Here is a 20,325-nt window from a genome sequence, read left to right on the forward strand (position 1 = left end):
CACTGCCCCCCCCCCGGAGTCCCCTCCGCCACCCGGGCCGGGTACGTGGCTTCACTATTCAAACTGCCAGAACGCAGCACACAGCTCATCTGAGCTGCCGTCGGCCTTCCTTCTTCTCTGCGTGTGTTCCACCCTCGTGTGACGTAACGTTGGCGAGGGCGGGACACAGGCAGGTAAGGAAGGCCAACGGCAGCTCAGATGAGCTGTGTACTGCGTTCCGGCAGTTTGAATAGGGAAGCCAGGTACCCGGGCCGGGTGGGTGGCGGCGGCGACGCCGGGTGGGTGCGGGGAGCGGTAGCGGCAACCCTGGGAGGGGGAGCGGTGGCGACGGAGGTTCCCTCACTCGCAGGTGCGCAGGTTCCCTCTCTGTCACGCCCCCGTCATCACGTATTGATGCAGGGGCGGGACAGAGAGGGTCTCTACTGCGCATTTGCGAGTGAGTACGCCTCTTGCCATTTATATGTTTGATATATCTTAATGGTGATCTGAAATGCAGTCTTACATTTTGTTGATTCAGCTGGTTTGCTTTGTGTTTCTGGTGTGAGTTTTCCTATGGGTGGATGAGGCTGGCTTTGTGGTACACTGATAACACCAGCTCGTGGAGGAATAGTCTGAAATGATAAATTACAGAACAGTACATGTTGCTGGTTTCTGCTGGATTAGTGACTGCTTTAAGACAAAGATTTACAATTATATGCTTAAGTAATCATTTTCTTGTAAACAAAGCCTGAGCACGTTGAGCCTCTGGCACCAAAGCCCATAGGATACTGTCTTTTGACCAGTACCTTTAAAAGCAATATTAAGCAGTATTCCAGCATTTCACAATTACAGCAATTCTGAGACAAAAAAAAAAAAAGAGAGAACTACTCCAGAAAAGCTCTCTATTTTTTTTTTTAAGTCCAAGAAAGAAAATGATCTAGGGATCAGAGATGGCCCCAGTAGCATTAAAGGCAATTTTTCCAGAGAAACTTCTAGAAACGTTAATTCCCTGATGCCACATGGGCCAACTCTGCCCTTTAAACCACTTTCCTTTAAACTACATATTAATGTGAATTCTATTTTGCTGATATTCATATTTAATTATATAAATTTAAAGCTTAAATTAAAATAAATAAATCAATAAAAACCGCATATTCTTACACTGCTTTGAGACTTCCTGCCCTTGAGATTGCATATGTAAAGTGTTCCCTTCTTGGTATTTGTTGACACTTCCCTTTGTTTTTCTTCTAGAATATGCATTATGAATCTTTTAAGTCTCTAAGAGGCATATTTTCAAAGCACTTAGACTTACAAAGATACATAGTAATCTATGGAACTTTGTAAGTGATTTGAAAATATGCCCCTAAGTGTGGCAAATTGGGCTGAGAGGATATGAATAAAATTAAAGTAAGGTGAAGCCTCCCATTCAATCCTGAACTATGTCTACAGTGCAACTGGTGGAGACACACAGGCCATATGGAGGTGGGGGAAAGTGGGGTAGGGCGAGGTAATACATACCCAACAGACAATGGCGTTTTCCAGCATCTCCCTTGGACACCAAATAACTCACATAAAAATGGACACATTACCCACCAAAACAACCCATCTTACTTTCTTAAATGATAATTTTATGAAAAGCTGAATACCTACCGGTCTGGCTCCTGTGTTTGCAAGTCCAATTTGAGGAGGAGGTTGACTGCGCACTGAAATAAATCCAGTTATTATGTTACTCATATTCATATGTCATTAGCATTTCAAATTTCTCAAACATGGGTAGCTTGCTGTTCTAAGATAATTTTTTTTTCATAGATACTCTAGAGTAAGGAGAAATTAGATCTTACCTGCTAATTTGCTTTCCTTTAGTCCCTCCGGACCGGTCCACCTGCTGGTAGGCGAGCACAACCCATCAGTCCAATCCTGGTCCGGTCCGGAGGGACGCTAAGGAAAGTGTATTTCTTGCCTCCTAGCACATACCTGTAATATATTTCAACAAAAAACATGTAAATCTAAAAATTACCTTACGACGCCTAAGTAACTAAATAGAACTTTCGAAGAATTATACCTACAAACAAAATGTCCTAGAGAAATGTACCTTTCTGTCAATCTTTCAAGTTATACCATATTAACAATATCTCCTTCTGAGCAAATAGTAAATGATAAGTAGAGGTACTGTTTACAAGACTTTTCATTAAACTAAAATCCTCAGCAATATTAAGAGCCTCGTTTTCTAAGCTGTGGCATGGTACTGCATGGTAACTGCCAAAATTAACTTCAGAACCTCTGTTAAGTGTTGGGGACATTCACAGCAATTTGATGTTCAGTTAGCACAGAGAAAATTGGTATTGTGTCTCAACTGCATCATAGAACACGCAGTTAATTATAACTTTTGAGGTGGCATTAAAAGTTCCATGTTATCTGACGCCTTTAATGGTCAATGTGCAGTAATGACCTCCATGTATATTAGAAGGCGCAGTCCTTGCCCTCTTCTGCATTAGCTGTTATCATGGTAATTCCCAGGTTAAACTGTTAAGGCATCACATTACCAGTTAGCGTGTGGGAATTCCCATGTTAAGCAGCTGATACAGCTTAGTACAAAGGCTCCCAAGCAAACTTTTTTTCAACACTGATATAAAACAAATCTGTAAGAATTCAAGCTACAGACCAAATAGAAGTCAAACACATGCATCTTTACACTTGTAAACACATATAAAAGGCAACATCTGCCCTTGAAATAGATTGCTAGATTACCTTCTTGGTTTGCATGTTTGGCATAGTAATTGCTATGTTGTATTTTCCATTTTGTGTAGATATTTACTATCATGTGAGAGAGACAGCTGGATTAAAGCCATTTATATAAACAGAGGTTTTATGGATAAGTAAGGAGGAATCATAGATGGATGTATTTATTATAGTCAAGGGTATGCCATTACCATAGTCCCAGAACGTACAATGATTTAGGCATCTGGTTAGAACCAAATACAGATATGACCATATGTATTGCAGCATTAACAGGTACAGCCTTTTGGCAATTATGATTGGTTAGATACGTTTGACCATGTATCACAAAATGGATGTGATGTGAGGAGTGACCCAGGACTTGATACTATGACCTAACTGACAAAATTCTGTGCATTTTGGTTTGCCACAAAAAAAAAAAAATCAGACATTTACAAAATTATAGAAAACAAAACTGCTTGCAAGATTTATGGCCTTTGGATGTAGGCTCTTCATTAGTATATCTATGATCTATTGGACACAATATTTTAAACATTTAAATTCTTAAATCGCTCAGGACTCATATTCCTTCAAATTAAATTAGATTACATACTCTCTACTGTGAGTCTGCATTCACCAAGGTAGAAGGTTGTTAATTATTCTGGGGATATTAGAGGCTTGTTGGATGAAATAAGATAAGGCAAAGATTATCTGCAATTTAGCTGTGCGGATAAAACTTGGTTATTTCAGTAGGCTTATCCTGGATAAGCTGAGACAGGGAGTTGGATGGGAAAGATGGAAGACAGCATATTTTGGTTATTGCTTTTTTTTTTTTTTAAATAAAATGTTAGTAAGATGAGATAGTATTTTCTTTGTGTTTTTTTATTTGGCCTTTAAATTATATGGGTGAGGTTTGAGAAATATATTGGACTAAGTTACTGGAAACTGTCTCAGGTTCCGTTAATATAGTACCTCTGTTTTTCATTTGTACATTGCTCAAAAAGACTTCAAAATGGTTTAAGGTTTATACTTGGCTGAAATAGAAATAGTCCAACTACCTCAAGTACAAATTTTAAACACTATTTTATGTTAAAAAAATGCATGAAAGTGAGATTGGTTTCAAGACAAAGTTGTATTACCTTCTATTATATCCCTCCTAGCCACCCCTGGACTGGGAGGAGCTGCAGCACCTTTTCAGAGAAAGAACAGATAAGCTATATTTTGCACAAGGAGCAATACATTACACAAGGAAAGAAAAGAAAGAACAATCACACATTAAGTTCATTGAAAAATCAGTTTCAGATGGCACAGACAAATGGATAGGGGGGTTTACCACAAAGTACACAGAAGAGACACCAGGAGAACAGATGAAGAGAACATTTCACAACACATATGGGCCCACCTTTATTAACTGTGGTATTTGAATGAACAGTCCATAGCAGTGAAGAATAATTACTTACCTGTAATGGCCGTTCTCTGAAGAGAGTATTCTTTAAGAGTTACACTGAGTCACATGATACACATGCATGCCCACTCAGACGCTTTCGCACCTTTATAAAAAATCTCATCTACGTGCACTTTGTGCATCTAGGCAGTGCCCATCAGTCCCCAAGAAGGAAGCACCTCTGTCCCTTTAGAAACATAGCCAGGGAAGGAAACAAAAAAAGGTCATTTCCACAAAAGCATGGAATATGTAACTCCACCAGAAGAATACTCTCTTTGGAGAACAGTAATTGCATTTAGCAGGTGCAGGGCTGTATGTGGAAAGCAGAAATACTTTTTTATGGGCAAGGATAAAGAAACTAGGGTTGTACCGAATATTCATATTCGATTTGGCACCAAACAATGCCCTGAATACATTATTCGCATTTGGCTGAATAGTGATTTAAAATTCGAATACAAATAATCTGGGGCTCTACAGTGCTAAATCCTACTGGAATAAACACTTGATATCTGATTTCATGTTGCTTCTTTTATTATTTGTTATGTTAAAGTTCAATGCCCATTATTCTTATTCAGCCAAATAGGAAAATATGCTATTTGGTAGAGCTCTAAAGGAAACTACTGCTGATGCACTGATAGGCCAATCTGAGAATCTCAACATCAGTGGTAGAGGTTGGAGGATTGTTGTAAAGTAGCAACATCATCTATCAAATACACGTTTCAAAATAAACAGGTCATCTTGATTGACTACGTTGAGAAATATAAACGTATAGATTGAACCTCATGTTACAATCTTAGAAATACTGGTACACAGCTGACCATGGTATTTATCCCTACTCTCCTTCCCAGGAACTCCGTTCACTAGGCAAATCTCTCCTAGTTGCACCCTTCTCCTCCATTGCTAACTCCAGACTCCGCTCCTTCTATCTCGCCGCACCTTATGCCTGGAATAGGCTTCCTGAGCCATTACGTCTAGCTCCATCCCTGGCTGCCTTCAAATCCGGGCTAAAGGCCTACCTGTTTGATGCTGCTTTCGACTCCTGACTTGTAACTTTTAGCTTATCCTTATGTGTCCTTCTGTCTGTCCTTCCCTTATCCTTACTGATCCTGTCTGTCTGTCCTGATTTAGATTGTAAGCTCTTTTGAGCAGGGACTGTCTTTCTTCATGTTCAATTGTAAAGCGCTGTGTACGACTGGTAGCGCTATAGAAGTGATTTATAGTAGTAGTATTTATCCTTTCTGAGAACATGTACAAAGTCTTCGGGTGCAAAATATCTACACCCTGCACCTGTGTGGCTGCTTTGAAATTTATATCTATATGCACTAAGTGCACTTAATTGTTTTACATATTTTGAATATTAATCAAACCTGATATTCTGCCTACAAGTTCTAATATGGATTGCATTAAATAAAAAAAACAAAAAATTTTTGGCCTCTAACACAGGATGAAATAAAATAATTTCAAAAACTGGCAATATTTACAAATCTTAAGATTCTGAAGCATTATTTAAATTTTCAGGTTTTTTTCCCATTACATTAATTAGGCATCTCTCAGACATTTAAGATAGCTCTGCCCAATGTTTCCTGTTGGAACAGTGCTGTATCTCAGTAGGATGAGTTAAAAAGAACCTCTAAAACTGGACCTCCTCACTCACCTGAAAGGGAGGACACTGTGTTTACTGCAAAATTGAAGCACAGATGATCTGAGTAACCTATAGGTTCTGAAATTTGTTACCGTGAATTTCCATCTGATAGTTTTTGGCTTATAATCATAATTCACTTCTGCTGATAGGAGTCCAGGGGGTTAAATTTATTATTTTCCTTAGTCTGAAGAAAGTTATAACTGTCATCCACGACTCTTGAGTAAATAGATTTGTTTTTAAGGAGCGCATACATCTAACCACTGAACAAACATGTCTGTATTCGGAAGAACATTCATTCAAGCTGAAACATCTGTGAAATATAGGACTACAATTTAGTTTAAAATGACTGATCTGAAAAAAGTCTCAGATCACTGGCGATTGTTATTTATTTATTTCATTTGTACCCCGCTCGTTCCCACATACAGCAGGTCCAGTGCGGCTTACATAGTAAAAGAAAGCATCTTACATGGTAAAGAATGCAGTAAAAATAAGGAAATGTAGGAACAGTATTATAAATTGTGATGATCATAACTACTTACATTATGAAAGGCATTACAAAGGACATGTGAAAAGAACGTAATGAACTAGAATAGGGAAGGTAGACAAGGATATGATAGGTGGAAGGGAAGGAGAATGGGAGGGAAATGGTAAAGGATGGAGGGAAGAAGATGAGGGATTGAGTATAACATTCTACATGGAATGTTGCTACTGTTTGAGATTTTGCATGGAATCTTGTCACTCTTTAGGATTCCAGAATATTGCTATTCTTTGGGGTTCTACATGGAATGTTGCTACTCTTTGAGATTCTGCATGGAATCTTGTCACTCTTTAGGATTCCAGAATCTTGCTATTCTTTGGGGTTTATTTTATTACATTTGTACCCCGCTCTTTCCCCCACATACAGCAGGTCCAGTGCGACTTACATAGTAAAAGAAAGCATCTTACATGGTAAAGAATACAGTAAAAACAAGGAAATGTAGGAACAGTATTATAAATTGTGTTGATCATAACTACTTACATTATGAAAGGCATTACAAAGGACATGTGAAAAGAACGTAATGAACTACAATAGGGAAGGTAGACAAGGATATGATAGGTGGAAGGGAAGGAGAATGGGAGGGAAATGGTAAAGGATGGAGGGATGAAGATGAAGGATTGAGTATAACAGAGAAAGCATCGACGTCTTAGCAGGAGTATCGTAGGTGATCTGGTGGAATTAAGCTGGTCCATTAGGGTAAACTTGCTTGAAAAAATGGGACTTTAACATTTTCCTGAACGGTAAATAGTTATTAATAGCTCGGATGGGTCTTGGGATTGTGGCATTATTAGTAGATACTAGATTTATGTTTTAGTAGTTGAAGCTTCTGCTTCAGATAATCATATTGTTCTGGAATATATGGCCTTTATTGCTGACGTTAGCTGCAGAACAGGTTTTGTTCTCTCGCTAACAAAAATAACCTTAATTTAGCACTGTTGGCATCCTACTGAACTTGGCGTGCTCTTCTTTCCCAATACCAGATACTGCACCAAAGCAAGCACTTTCAGGATACATCTATTTCTGTATTCTTTATAAGCTTTCCAGGGAATCAAGCCTGACAGATAATGGGCATGCAATGCAATTCAGAAGTTGGTGATTTGTTATGAGTGACAGCAAGGTTAATCATTACCTCCAAATTCTTTTCTGGCAGGTGCTGGACTTCTAGCCCCTTATACCACATGAGAACAGGAGGAGCAGCAGCAGAAAGAAAAAATAGCAAAGTCAGAAGCGGTGTAGACTTTCTAGGAGCCTGGGAATCTGTATAGACTGAGATCATTCTGTCAGGCCAATAAAAGGTAAGTAGAAGCCCGTGAGCTTATTTTTTTAGTTTCAACAATTTTTATTGCACATGTACAATATAAATCCATAGAATAGTATCGGTACTTTACTAAACATAATTATGCAGACATATGTACAGAAAAGGGAAAACCTGTTCATCATCGTTTCTTTACTCATATAAAGAAAAAGAAACCCACTCCCTTTCCCCAAGCACATCTCCCTCCCTCCCCCCAATGCTTTGCTCAACGGAACCAGGGGGAAAAATCTATTGAACTCCCTCGTGTCTGTCCTGGGACCAGTCATGTCTAGAATGGCCCTGGTAGTATATCACAGCGAGTCATCTACGAGTATACTTCTGTCAAAGGTAAACTAAGACTAAAATATCACACAACTCATAACTACTCTCCTTAAAAAAAAAAAAAAAAAAAAACGGGGGGGGGGGGGGGGGGGGGGGGCAAGAAAACCAGGCTCCCCAAACATCATAGCCCTATAAAAAAAATTTAAAAAATTGATTCAAGTTTTTGTCCCCTTCTTCAACTGAGGGAGATTTCAGGGCAGACCTTCTATTCCTGCACAAGTTATTATGTCCTTCCTGCCCTGCCCTCCTGTACAAACGTAAATAAAACTCCAAATTAGCAGCTGTCAACTACCTGGACAGACACTGGACTGATCTTGCAGGATTCAAGAAAAAGACATTAACGCCTATATTTATTTATTGCATTTGTATCCCACATTATCCCACCTTTTTGCAGGCTCAATGTGGCTTACAGAGTGTTATGATGCAGTCATTACATGATCTTAGATACAGTCGATAATAAGCAAAGGTAAGTAATTTAGATGTGGGTGCTAGGTAGGTGTTGTAAGAGGTGTTTTAGATGCATCTGAGTAATTTGGGGAATAGTTAGTGAGGATGTCCTTAGTACACTTTTTTGAAGAGATGAGTTTTCAAAGATTTGCGAAAGCTGGTTAGGTTGTCTATTTTTTTCAGGGCCATGGGTAGTGCGTTCCAGATCTGTGTGCTTTTGTACTCAAAAGTAGTAGCGTATGACTGTTTGTATTTAATTCCTTTGCAGCTGGGGAAGTTCAAATTGAGGAATTTGCGGGCCGATCTTTTGGCGTTTCTAGGTGGTAGGTTCACTAGGTTTAACATATAGAGAGGGGCGTCTGCATGGATGATTTTGTGGACAGTTGTGCAGATCTTGAACTCGATTCGTTCCTTGAGTGGTAGCCAGTGTAGTTTCTCTCTCTCTTAGCGGTTTTGCTCTTTTGAATTTAGTTTTGCCAAAGATGAGTCTGGCTGCGGTGTTTTGGGCTGTTTGGAGTTTTTTTAATGGTCTGTTCTTTACAGCCTGCATACAAAGTGTTACAGTAGTCCAGGTGACTTATTACTAATGATTGTACTAGGGTGCGGAAGATGTTTCTTGGGAAAAAAGGTTTTATTCTCTTGAGTTTCCACATCGCGTAGAACATTTTTTTCGTTGTATTCTTCGCATGGGAATCGAGTGTGAGGAATCGATCAATGGTGACGCCAAGAATTTTCAGATTCTCTGAGATAGGGAGAGTGCAGTATGGTGTGGCTATGGTAAGGTAGTTGTTTGTATTGTATTGGGAGGTGAGAACTAGACATTGAGTTTTTTCTGCGTTCAATTTTAACTGGAATGAGTCCGCCCAGGAGTGCATGATTTGGAGGCTCTGGTTGATCTCGTTGGTTATTTCGTTTAGGTTACTTTTGAACGGGATGTGGATTGTGACATCGTCCGCGTATATGTATATACACATGTCATCTTCCCTCCCATCCTGCAAGACCATTCCAGAGGTGCAGGGTATATCCAAGCACCATTAACTTGGGTGGGAGGAAGACAAGGCTATCCAAACATGATGTCCCCCTTTGCCTGAATATATGATTGGAGGTGTTATCAGGAGGACCATGCACAATTTTAGGAACGGCAATATCTCTCATTCTCCTCCCCCCCCCAAATCCGCCCATCTTCCCTTCTCTCTCAAACCCTATCCCCTTATTTCTCCCTATCTATACCTTCCCCCCACCCTCCCCCAATCTACCTGCAAACTCGTCTGTACTTCTAGAAGTTGCCAGCAGTGACAGTGATTCACACACTGCTTACAGCTGGCTTCAGAGCCTTCCCTCTAATGTATCCCACCCTGCTGGAAACAGCAAGTTGCATCAGAGGAGGCAGCAACTTCTAGAAGATAAGTTTGAAGGTAGACTGGGGGGGGGGATAGGGGAGTGGAGGGAGGAGGACAGTGAGAGATGCTAGACAAGGAGAACAGTGGAAAACAGAGGCGAGGGAAACAAACAGAGATCCTGACAAGGAGTGGGAAAGAGAAGAAGAGGTAAGAGAAAGAGGCTGCACTGTTGTGTGTGTGTGTGTGTGGGGGGGGGGGGTGATGGAAAGGAGAGAGCGGAGAAGTGGCAATGGTGGATGTGGTAGGGGAGGGGAAAGAAGCAGCATTGGTGGATGTAGTGGGGGAGGGGAGCTGAGAAGCGGCATTGGTGGATGTAGGGGAGGGGGGAACAGAGAAGAAGCACTGGAGGATATGGGGGAAGGGGAGCAGAGAAGCGGCATTGGAGGATATGGGGGGGAGGGGAGCAGAGAAGTGGCATTGGTGGATATGGGGGGGGGGGGGGGGGGGAGGAAAGCAGAGCGAAGAAGCCACATTATTGGATAGGGGAGAAGCAGCACTGGGTTCTGGGATATCCTCTATTTTTCAACATCTATTTGCAAACAGTGGTGGATATTACACAAGCAGCTGGAGTTTCTTGTTATCTATATGCAGATGACATCCAACTCTGGATAGAGGTGGGAAAGGTGCACGTCGAGATATTGAAAGTTTTGAACAGTTGCTTATTTACTTTATCTGGTTGGTTTAAAGAGACAAAATTTAATCTTGTAAAAATGCACTACATATGGTCTTCAAGACAGGGAAATCCACTGTCTTATACCCCTCCCATTGATGGTGTTACATTGAGAAGAGGATAGTCAAAAATTTGGGTGTGTGGTTACACTGGATTTTGGAGAGAAACTTTCTATGGTCATGTTGGCAAGTTTTGCAACCCTCCTCTTTCCTGTGACTGAAGAACTTGTACATCTTGCAGTTCCTAGCTGATGCCATGAGAGCTATAAGAAGGATGAATTATTTACTGGAGATACTCCAGAAGGCCCTTTAGCAGAGCTCCCATCCCTTGGATCTAAGGTAACCCACATTAGAAAGTCTGTCTGGATGGATGCTGTCTATGCTGAGTCTGCTTGAAGGCTCACTGGCCCACTCAGACAGTACCCTCACCTCCAGTACCATTTGTGTATTTCTGGTGCCCCCAGCTTGTTGATTTAAGTCACTGTGGTCATGTTATCACACATGACTCAAACTGTCACGCTCTGAATCCAGGAAAGATAGGCCAACAAGGCACGGTGGATGGCTCCAAAGCGTTTATCAAGCACTTGGACTCCTCCAGTCCCTGCTATGTACCACTGCAATGACTGAGTTCAGAGTCTTCATCTAGAAGTGGGGTACTTCGAAACACCTGTTTCCCTACAAGTTGAAAGGGCCCCTCCTTCCTTCTTGGGCATCACAAAGTAGATGGAGCAACGAGAATCTCTAATCACCTCGATCTCTGCAGAAAACTTTGCATAGTAGCCTCCCACTGCAACACTACTGAAGACTGTCCAGCAAGGAAAATCCAAGAAGCTGCTAAGAACTCAGACAACCAAGTCTAGGTCATGACCCACCTTGGTCACCTCTGGTCTGTAGTTATTCAGGTCTATTCCTGGATAGAACTCCTTAAGCTTACCACTTCTGGGAAGCACATGGGTGGTGGGGAACCTATGAGGCACATCTTACTTTGACCTTCTAGGCATCTTAGGAGAAGGAAAACCTGGAACCTCCAGTCAAGGACTAGGTCAGTGCCCTAGGTGCTCCACTCTCCCGAGGTCAATTGGCACCTCATTGACCAATTTCAGATTGCTCAGTAGTCTTTGCACCTCCATCTCCCCCAGCTCCTTAATCAACTTTCCCAAATTCTCTCTGACGAGCCTCCTTTGAATGGGAGTTTGCTCAGGCACACCCTTGAAGCACAAGCCTCTGCCTTATGGTGCAACCAGAGCCAGCACCTGGCTACTATGGCCATACCTACTCTTCTGAAGGATAGGAAGATAAGATTTAGTACTCATAATGCAGGCGGATGTTGAAACATGGCTGCATATTGGGTTGATGTACTAATAAATTCTATCCTGGTTGCCATACTGGGTTCGTGTATATTTTTTCACTGTTGGCCATCCTGGAGTTGCCACTCCAGGTGGTATTACCTACTCTTCTGAAGGACAGGCACATAAGTTATAAATACAAAAGAAGCACCAAGGGTCATTCAAGCATGGGATAGTCAAGAGCTCATTACTGGACCCGACACAGGCTGCATTTTGGTGACAAATGCCTGCGCCATGGGTTGATAGAGTCAGTCTATCTAAAGTCAAACCACAAGACACGGCTCACTCTCTAAGTTCAAGCCCTTAATACTACTCCCAGTGAGTGTAACTTAAATTTAGTGTCTCACAAAAATCTAGAATGTGATTAATCTCCTAAAAATATAAATATTGTCTATAGGCATCCATATAAAGTCCTGACCCTTGACACTCCCCAGGGACAATATTATCCCAGAGGTCTTAATATGATCACTCTTTAAACTTTAATGATATAACAATGTACTTTGCACCGGAAAATGAAGAAAAAGACAGAAGCAAAACTTAGCTTTCCAACTTCATTGCTATTTTGTGTCCATTCACATGATGTACAGAGCTTTAAAGTGAGCAGTGTCTTGCGGTTGGACTCACTGAACGCTATGCTCGGCTGTAGGCACAGCCTATAATGAACTCTCTTTCACACCCCTTAAAATTAAAATGACAATTAAAAAAGTAAAAATAAAAATCAAAGATATTGAAGTGACTTGGTCCTTAAGCATCCAATATATAATTAGTTACATTTAAGGATTGACTATCTTTTGAAAATATAATCTCATAAACCAGAACTAAGATTTTAAACTTGCATCTATCAGCCACTGATTTTCTACAAACAATGGCATACTGCAGTGGCATAGGAAGGAGGGGGGGCGGTGGGGCGGTCCGCCCCGGGTGCACACCGCTGGTGGGGGGTGGGGGTGCCAGCTCTGCTGGTTCCCTGCTCTCTCTGCCCCGGAACAGGTTACTTCCTGTTCCGGGGCAGAGAGAGCAGGGAACCAGCGGAGATGACGCAGCTCCCAGCGACGTGCACTCGGGGCGGAGCGGCCCTCCCACCCTTCCCCTATCCTACGCCAGTGGTAAGAATGCGCTCCGGGGGAGGGGGGGGGTGCGCAGCGGCGACCCACCCCGGGTGTCAGCCGCCCTCGCTACGGCACTGGCATACTGTATAACATGATCAAATCCTTTTGTGGAATGAATCGTCCTGTCATATTCTGAACACACTGCAATTGCTATATTATATAAAGCCTTATACAAAGCTTAGCAGTAATCCATATGGCTGATAACCAATGTATGAATCAAATTTACCAATGCTGCTTTGTTCAAAAATGATCTAATAACTCTAATCTGCTGCAATGCAAAGAAACGAGCCTTAACCACAGAAGTAACCCATAAAACCACTGTAAGATCTGCATCAACAATAACTCCCAGTATTAGTAAAGAATTAGATAAAGGTGTCTTGCAATCAAAGGTGACAATGTCAGAATATTGCTTCAACTAGTAACTACATGGCATTTTTTTCTGGGTACAATTTTAGGACACTGCAGTGCATTTAAAAAACAGCTATTATGCGCACTCAAACAGGAACAAGAAAAAACAATGTCACCTGAAAAGAAAAAAAAAAAAAAAGGAGTAACCCCCCTGTGACAGTATCAATGCTACCAAAGGGCTGAGAAAAAAACCCCAAAACAAAATAGGGGCTAACACCACAACCCAGAGAACAAAATGAAAAGAAAGAAAACTGATAGAAATATAATTTTGCTATAGAACTGATTTATAGTAGTAGTAGTAAAAATTAATAGACTCTGACTGATCTCCCAATCAAATAGGAAGAGAACCAACTAAATACAGGGTCCTTTTTACTAGACTTTAAGGTTTTGCACTTAATGGGCCTTAACAGCAAAAATTACCAAGTAATAAATGCAAAGGCTGTGTGGTAATTGTTAGGGGTGTGTCCAGCATGAGCTCTGTAACTACCATACTGAAACGTTCATGAATGCACTTTAAACAAGGCTGCAATTAGCACAGAGTTTCTTAGCACCTCCTCTTGAGGTAGAGGACAACCAAATTTCAGTTATGGCACTAAAACTGGCCTAAATTCTTTTCTACCTGGTCTTAGTTTCGGCCAAAAGGTTATTTTAATCCTCAGCCATGTTTTTGGTTGAAAATGACCATGTGTTTTATTTGTGGAAGCTGAAAATTTGTACTGTGTCTCATTTCCTCCCTCCCCCCCTCAAAAGGAGTTACTCCTCCTGCTAGATTCCCCAAGTGCTTCCATTCATAGGGCAGGAGCAATCCTCGGTTACTCTTGCCCATACTGGTTCTGCTCTCAAAATGACTGAGTGACTGGGACATCACTCCTGTCCTGATTACACTACTAGACCACCAGAAATTGTAAGGTAGTTCTGGGGTGCAGGGGCTACTCTCTGTAGTCTTTTTTCTTTTGTTCAGCATTTGCTAGTAATGCAGTTACATGGTAAATAGAGTGCGCCAAATAAATGCTTTTGATACAAAATTTTAGCAAGAATTTAAGTCTGTAAATTTGGGATAAGCTCTTTAGGAATTAGCCTCTCTGTGGAGTTATGACATCAGTTGTCGCTCCTGGTGTGGTGAAAAGTCAAGCCACTGTAAAAGCACCATGGTTTTTAGTTTCAGATTTCATTAGCTGTGGTCCATGTATGTGGAGACTATTTTGCTTGGAGGCAAAAAATACGGTCTTTATTTATTTAATTTATTATATTCTGGCTTGGATACTGTGTGTTTAAGCAGAGGGAAAAAGATCTTAAGCTCTAACAATCCCCCGGCAGCCCTTACTGATTCACATTCACACAACCAAGCTTGAGTTTTTGGTTTCAGCTGAAACCAGGTAATGAGTTTCAGCTGCAGTTTTGGTATCGGCTGAAAGCTTTCAGGCTGTTTCGGTGGCAGTTTTGGTTTCAGCCAAAACTGAAAAAAGCGGTTTCTCTATATTGATGTGATAGTTAAATAAACGTGTGCTAAATCACAAGTTACAGCATGAGTTAAGTACCATACACTAACAGTATGTAGTTCTTACCTTCTAACACAACATGCAGTTAACGCATGAATTAGTGCACACCATCGTAGCACTGTAGTAACAGATTCTACACTTGTGCAGTAACAGTTATCGTGTGCTATTCATGTTAGCTGTTAAATGTATTTTAGTAAAAGGGCCCTACAGCATCCTTAAAACCTAACCCTGACAAGCTCCCAAATAGATGTTTATGACTGACCAAACCAAATACTGAGGCTAGGTCCAAGGACACCAAGTGACAACGTTCTCTGCTTCCAAAGATTTGCTAAATCTATTCTGTAAAGGAACAGGACAAGTTTCTGTACTATGATGTTCTCAGAATCCAAACTGAAACAGATAACAATACATTCAATCTAGATGATCTCTCAGTTGTAACAGAACCACCCTCTCCAATATTTTAGAAAGAAAAGTCATACTGAGACTGTCAATAATTACCCAAGATCAAAGGACTGAGAGTACATTTTTATTACGGGACAAACAATTAATTGCCTCTTTGCAGGCCCTAAGAAAGTAATCAGACACCAAGCTGGTATTGATTATCATTAAAATACCTGAAGTCAAACTGGATTCTCTTAACCACCAGGAGCCAATGCAAAGCTTCCTGTTCCTGCACTCCCATTCATCTCAAAACCCTCACTGCCACATTTTGAACCAGATGCAAACTCCAACCCAGAAGACCAAAATAAAGAATATTACAGTAGTCTACTTGAGTGATAACAGCAGACTGAACTAACTAGGCAAAATCTTGTTCAGAGAAAAAAAAAAAGCCCAAATTCTCCTCAGCTGCTACAACAGGTCTTTTTTCCTTTATTATATAACGAAGCTTAAAACCTCAAATGAGGTACCCCTCTGCTTAACTGATGCTCAATTCTCCAACTAGGTCAGAAGCTGTGTCAGGAACCAGTCCACAAGAAAACCCTCTGCTCAATTGAAGCCCAGTTCTCCAACTGGGTCATGAGCTGCCTCAATAACCAGAAGCTGCATGGTCTGCTCACCACCATTCGCTGGAGACAGAGAAATACTGAGCAGTCTAAGCTTGCATAGTGCCCACAGAACTACTTTATTTCTCTTTCTCCATCTGTTGGTTGACAGATATAACCCACAGGTTCTGTGCTGGCCTGGTATTGACGCTCAGGAATGTATCATTTCCTAAATTTTAACAGCTTCCTGCTGGAACAGAAGAAACAAATCAAAGTACACCAACAAATGGGAATACAAACAGTCAAAGAACAAACTAAGGTTGGCAGCACAATTTTTCCTTAAACATTTCAACAGATCATGTTAACTACAAATCAAAGAAATTCACATGTACATAGCATCAGAAACATAAAAAGGTAGAATACTTGTTAAAAGGCTCCTTTCACAAAGCAGCACTACCAATTAGCAGCACACTGAATGCGAAGCCACCCATTTAATTCCCATGGGCTTCCTCGCATTCAGTGCAAGCTAATTGGTAGTGCTGCTTTGTAAAAGGAGCCCAAAGGTTGTTTTTTTTTTTATTTTAAGATCAAGTAGATAAGCTTAACCAGCAAAATAAACACTTAGGGCTAGATGCATCAACCAAACGTTAAAAAATCTAAATCGCAAAAGTGCTTAACGAATTTGAAACAACGAAGAATGCACAAAAAAAAACAGCTCAGAAATGTTCGGTGCGGTATTGAAAAGTACAATGTATCAAGCGTACGTTATCCCCGTCGTTAATTTGCTCCTTAAGCAAGCGCAAAGCAGCCACAAACGTATTAAACCTACGTAGGTTGCTTAGGTCAGACTGGGGCGTGCGAGGGGGGATCCCGACCTGCAAGCCTTTTAGCTGTCTGATCTAGCAGAAGAGTGCAGTTGAAGATAACTCTAAAAAGAACGACCCCCCTCGTAAATCCCCTTTTGTAACAAAAGACCTCTTTGCAGTTTGTTTACAGTACTGGGAAAATTGGCTTTAGGGGATAGAGTGTTAATTTTCAAAGCTGTTGGAGAAGGGGAGAGACAGGATTTTTAAGCTGCAGGGAGAAGCAGTATGTTTTGTTTTGTAATGATGCAGGGGAAAGCGAAGAGCCACGTGTTTGTGTTTGTATCTCACTTTTCTTTTTAAACATGCTGGCTTGGATTTTTATGGTGCAGGGGGCCTTAACGACAGGTCTGAGCACACGTAAAATTTCTGACGGTAAATGATTCGTAGCAATCATCGGTATGGTTAGTGCATTCCGAATTGTCCACATTTCTATGGTAGTTTCTCCTTTGCATTCCGTTTTTGTTAGCTGCTTGCTTCGTAGGAAAAAAGGCCTTTAATGCATGCAACGGTTAGGAATTTCCTTCGTTAAAGGGTTGTTAGAGGGTCGTTAAGGTTTAGTGCATCTAGCCCTTAATTACTTCTATTTAAGAGTGTGGAAAAGTACTGTATAATCAAAACACAAAGATATCCACTTGATAATACAAATAAAATTCTTCCATCCTGATGGTTATTAAAACAGCTTCCAGGTGTTATTACATCATACAGAGCAGATTGTCAACATTTCACAGTACTAAATAGCAACTTTATATATTTATTTAAATATTTATGAAACAAAAACAATGGCAGTAAATCATGCTCAATTTAGAGTTCCTTTGGCGACCTACTGCTGAAACCTGGTAACAATCTGTTGTTAGGGTTTCCAGTGTCCACTGCGGTTCTGCCACAGTGACTAAAACACTGCTCATTAAAGAGCAAGGTATGAAAGTCCAGGTTTTATTGTAGGGCAAGTATGTTGGAGTTTATTTTGCCATTTGTCAAATACTTAAAGTACACAATTATACTATAAAGGAATGCATATGCATTATGCAAAGCAAAATCAAACCAAAAAGGAACTAAGGAGCAAGCAGAAGTAACATAGGAGGCCATTGTAATCTACTAGATTGAGCACAAATTTGCTGTATTAATTCCAAGAGAAATGTTCCACAGCACTGTGGTCTGTGTAGCTAGCAAAGAATTTCCAAGGGGTGTGAAAATTAACACAACACAGTAAATATTGGCAGATAAAGATCTACACGGTCTATCCACTCTTCCCAACAAGGTGGCCAAAGCCACACCTACCACTCTGTGCAGGTTATAGTCATTCACACTTAAACAATGGTAAGCAATTTGCCATTATGCCAACCATATATATGCAGTTAAATGTGATGGCGTCTTAGGACAATCTGTTAACTTATCTGATTTTGAAGTAAAAGACATTTACTTTACCTGTTGTGATAAGATATGAATTTTGTTGCTTTGTATAAAAAAAACCCCCAAAATTTTACAATATCACCGAATGAAGACTGGGGCACAGCACATTTCCAGTACTGTGTAACTTGCTGCTTTGTAGCTACAATAGGACAAAAAAAAATAATGTAGCTGCCCTGCTGTTCAGCCACCTGCTGATAATTACCTGATGGAGGGGGTGGTCTTTGTGGGGGAGAAGGACGTGCAGGGGGAATAGTTGGACGAGGAGGTGGAGGGCGCTTCGGTTCTAAGCTCATCTGAAGAGACTCCTTCTGTAATGTGACAGGTGGAAAATCAACTGGAGAACCTAATAAATGGATCAAAGAACATTTACAATCATTAAATCTCTGGCAACCTCTTCTTTGAGTTCAATACAGAAACTAGGCTGCTCAAATTTGGATGGAACCATCCCATAACCCAAACTGTAAGGAAAACATGTGGATGAAATACAAGACAGCCTACCTTTAGTAAATTATACAGAACAATGTACATGTTAATTTTACATTATTCTAAAAGAAAAACAGATTGTAACTAAAAAGATACTATACTTGACTTTCAAACACATTAAAAATAATAATTCTGGAATGTATTACATTTTTACTAAGGAAAAGGAGAAGCACATCATAAGCAAAACATATCTCCAGAAAAGAAAAGTTTGAGGCACATGTAGGCATATTTTAATAAACACTCTAGGAAAACAAAACCGATTTCTTTTTAGATGCCCAGTAAGACAAACACCATGAATTTTCTGTTTTCCTTTGTATTGCTTAGAAACTAGTGTCACATAGTTTTCAAACATGACAGTGCATACTTTGGGGAGATGACACAGGAGGTCCTGGAGTTCTAGCTGGAGCTCGACTTGGCCTTACTGGGAGGGAAGGTGGAGGTACGTCTGACATTGTGGGAGATGGACAGGGACTGGACCGAGGTGAAGAGCTTGGAGAAGTTCCAGGACCAGAACATGAAGATGGCTGTAGATGCTGAGGAAGAATTTCTTCAAGTTCCGCACTATAGTCATCAACCTCCCCTGCCAAAATCAATGGAGAGCCAGTGAGAATCTAGGTAAGGTAAGGGCTGTAAGTATTCTGGGTGGCTCTGGTGACATCACAGTAAACTAGGAAAAGAAATCTTCAATGTTTATGATGTCACCAGAACCCTGACACACATAACAGACCACAATTTCCTTTTGCAGCTGTATGTAATACTATATGAAGATTTAACTGTTTCCACTGTATCATAAGTTTCGTATATAGCTAGAGTTTAACAAATAATAAAGTATAAATACATTAGTGATTGTTTTTGTTAATGTGAAAAAATTTCTTTCAAAGCAGATGTCAATGAAAGGTGACCTAAAGCAGATGATAATGATAGGTTTATATTTTTCCCTATATTTGCTACTTTTGCAGTGATTAAATTCATAGTAGCTGTGTTTTTACTGAATATGTCACAGTCTGTTAGCAAGTGATATTGTATCGCTGAACCGCCACAGGACAGTAACTTCCAGCTTTTTTTGTTTTAAACTCTCAACTTGGAGGAAGAGGTGAAATACGACAGAGGCACTTAAAATACTTCAGAGATATAAATAATACACAGAAGTCTAGCACTATGTAGATTGTGGTATTGAGGTCAAAAGGAGTTAGACTGACGATAACACAAGGAATCATTCTTTAAGTACATATGTAAATAGTATGTGCTTACTTTTTTACCTGTGAGAGTACTGGCAAATTTTCAAACACAAAAAGTTTGAAAATAATCCCAGGGAATTTATGTACTTACACCTGCTGCTTGGCCATGCACAAATCTTCAATTTGGATAAAGTTATGCGTGTACAAGCTGAATAATTTCAGAATGTACGTATGTATATGTACATATCAGATGTGCAATTTTATAAACATCTATTTCTGTACGTAAAGCATTGATTTATATGGAAAAATAGTTCTTAAAATTGGCCTCCCTAGGATCTCTATCTTCACAGAAAGAATGATGGATGCATGGAACAATCTACTAGTGAATGTGGTGGAGACATAAGTAATACAGTAGTGTCTTTTTCCATATACACATTACATTTTTCACATATAGATTACACATTATGATGCTCAACTATTCATATTACAAGCAATATCATAACACGACACAGCCAGAATTAGCATTATTATGTTGGTATTTTTTTTAAAAGATTACATGTGAAGTGGAGGAGT

At 40.3% G+C, this 20,325-nt stretch overlaps 1 protein-coding gene across 4 annotated transcripts in view; it reads right to left on the reverse strand.

Moving 5' to 3' along the window:
• SYNJ1 (synaptojanin 1) overlaps positions 1 to 20,325 on the reverse strand; it is a 176,652-nt gene that overhangs the window by 24,522 nt on the left and 131,805 nt on the right. For 2 of the 4 annotated variants that reach the window (XM_030202152.1, XM_030202151.1), the window contains exons 23-27: positions 18,939 to 19,154; positions 18,294 to 18,434; positions 3,834 to 3,884; positions 1,630 to 1,682; positions 503 to 611 (exon numbers count right to left, since the gene is read on the reverse strand). In XM_030202152.1, coding sequence (XP_030058012.1) covers positions 503 to 611; positions 1,630 to 1,682; positions 3,834 to 3,884; positions 18,294 to 18,434; positions 18,939 to 19,154 — 570 coding nt within the window. Of the gene's footprint in view, positions 1 to 502; positions 612 to 1,629; positions 1,683 to 3,833; positions 3,885 to 7,447; positions 7,487 to 18,293; positions 18,435 to 18,938; positions 19,155 to 20,325 lie in introns of all 4 variants that reach the window. The other 2 variants (XM_030202155.1, XM_030202153.1) reach the window with 2 other exon arrangements.

Source organism: Microcaecilia unicolor, chromosome 4, assembly GCF_901765095.1.
Source record: "Microcaecilia unicolor chromosome 4, aMicUni1.1, whole genome shotgun sequence".
Taxonomy (NCBI): domain Eukaryota; kingdom Metazoa; phylum Chordata; class Amphibia; order Gymnophiona; family Siphonopidae; genus Microcaecilia; species Microcaecilia unicolor.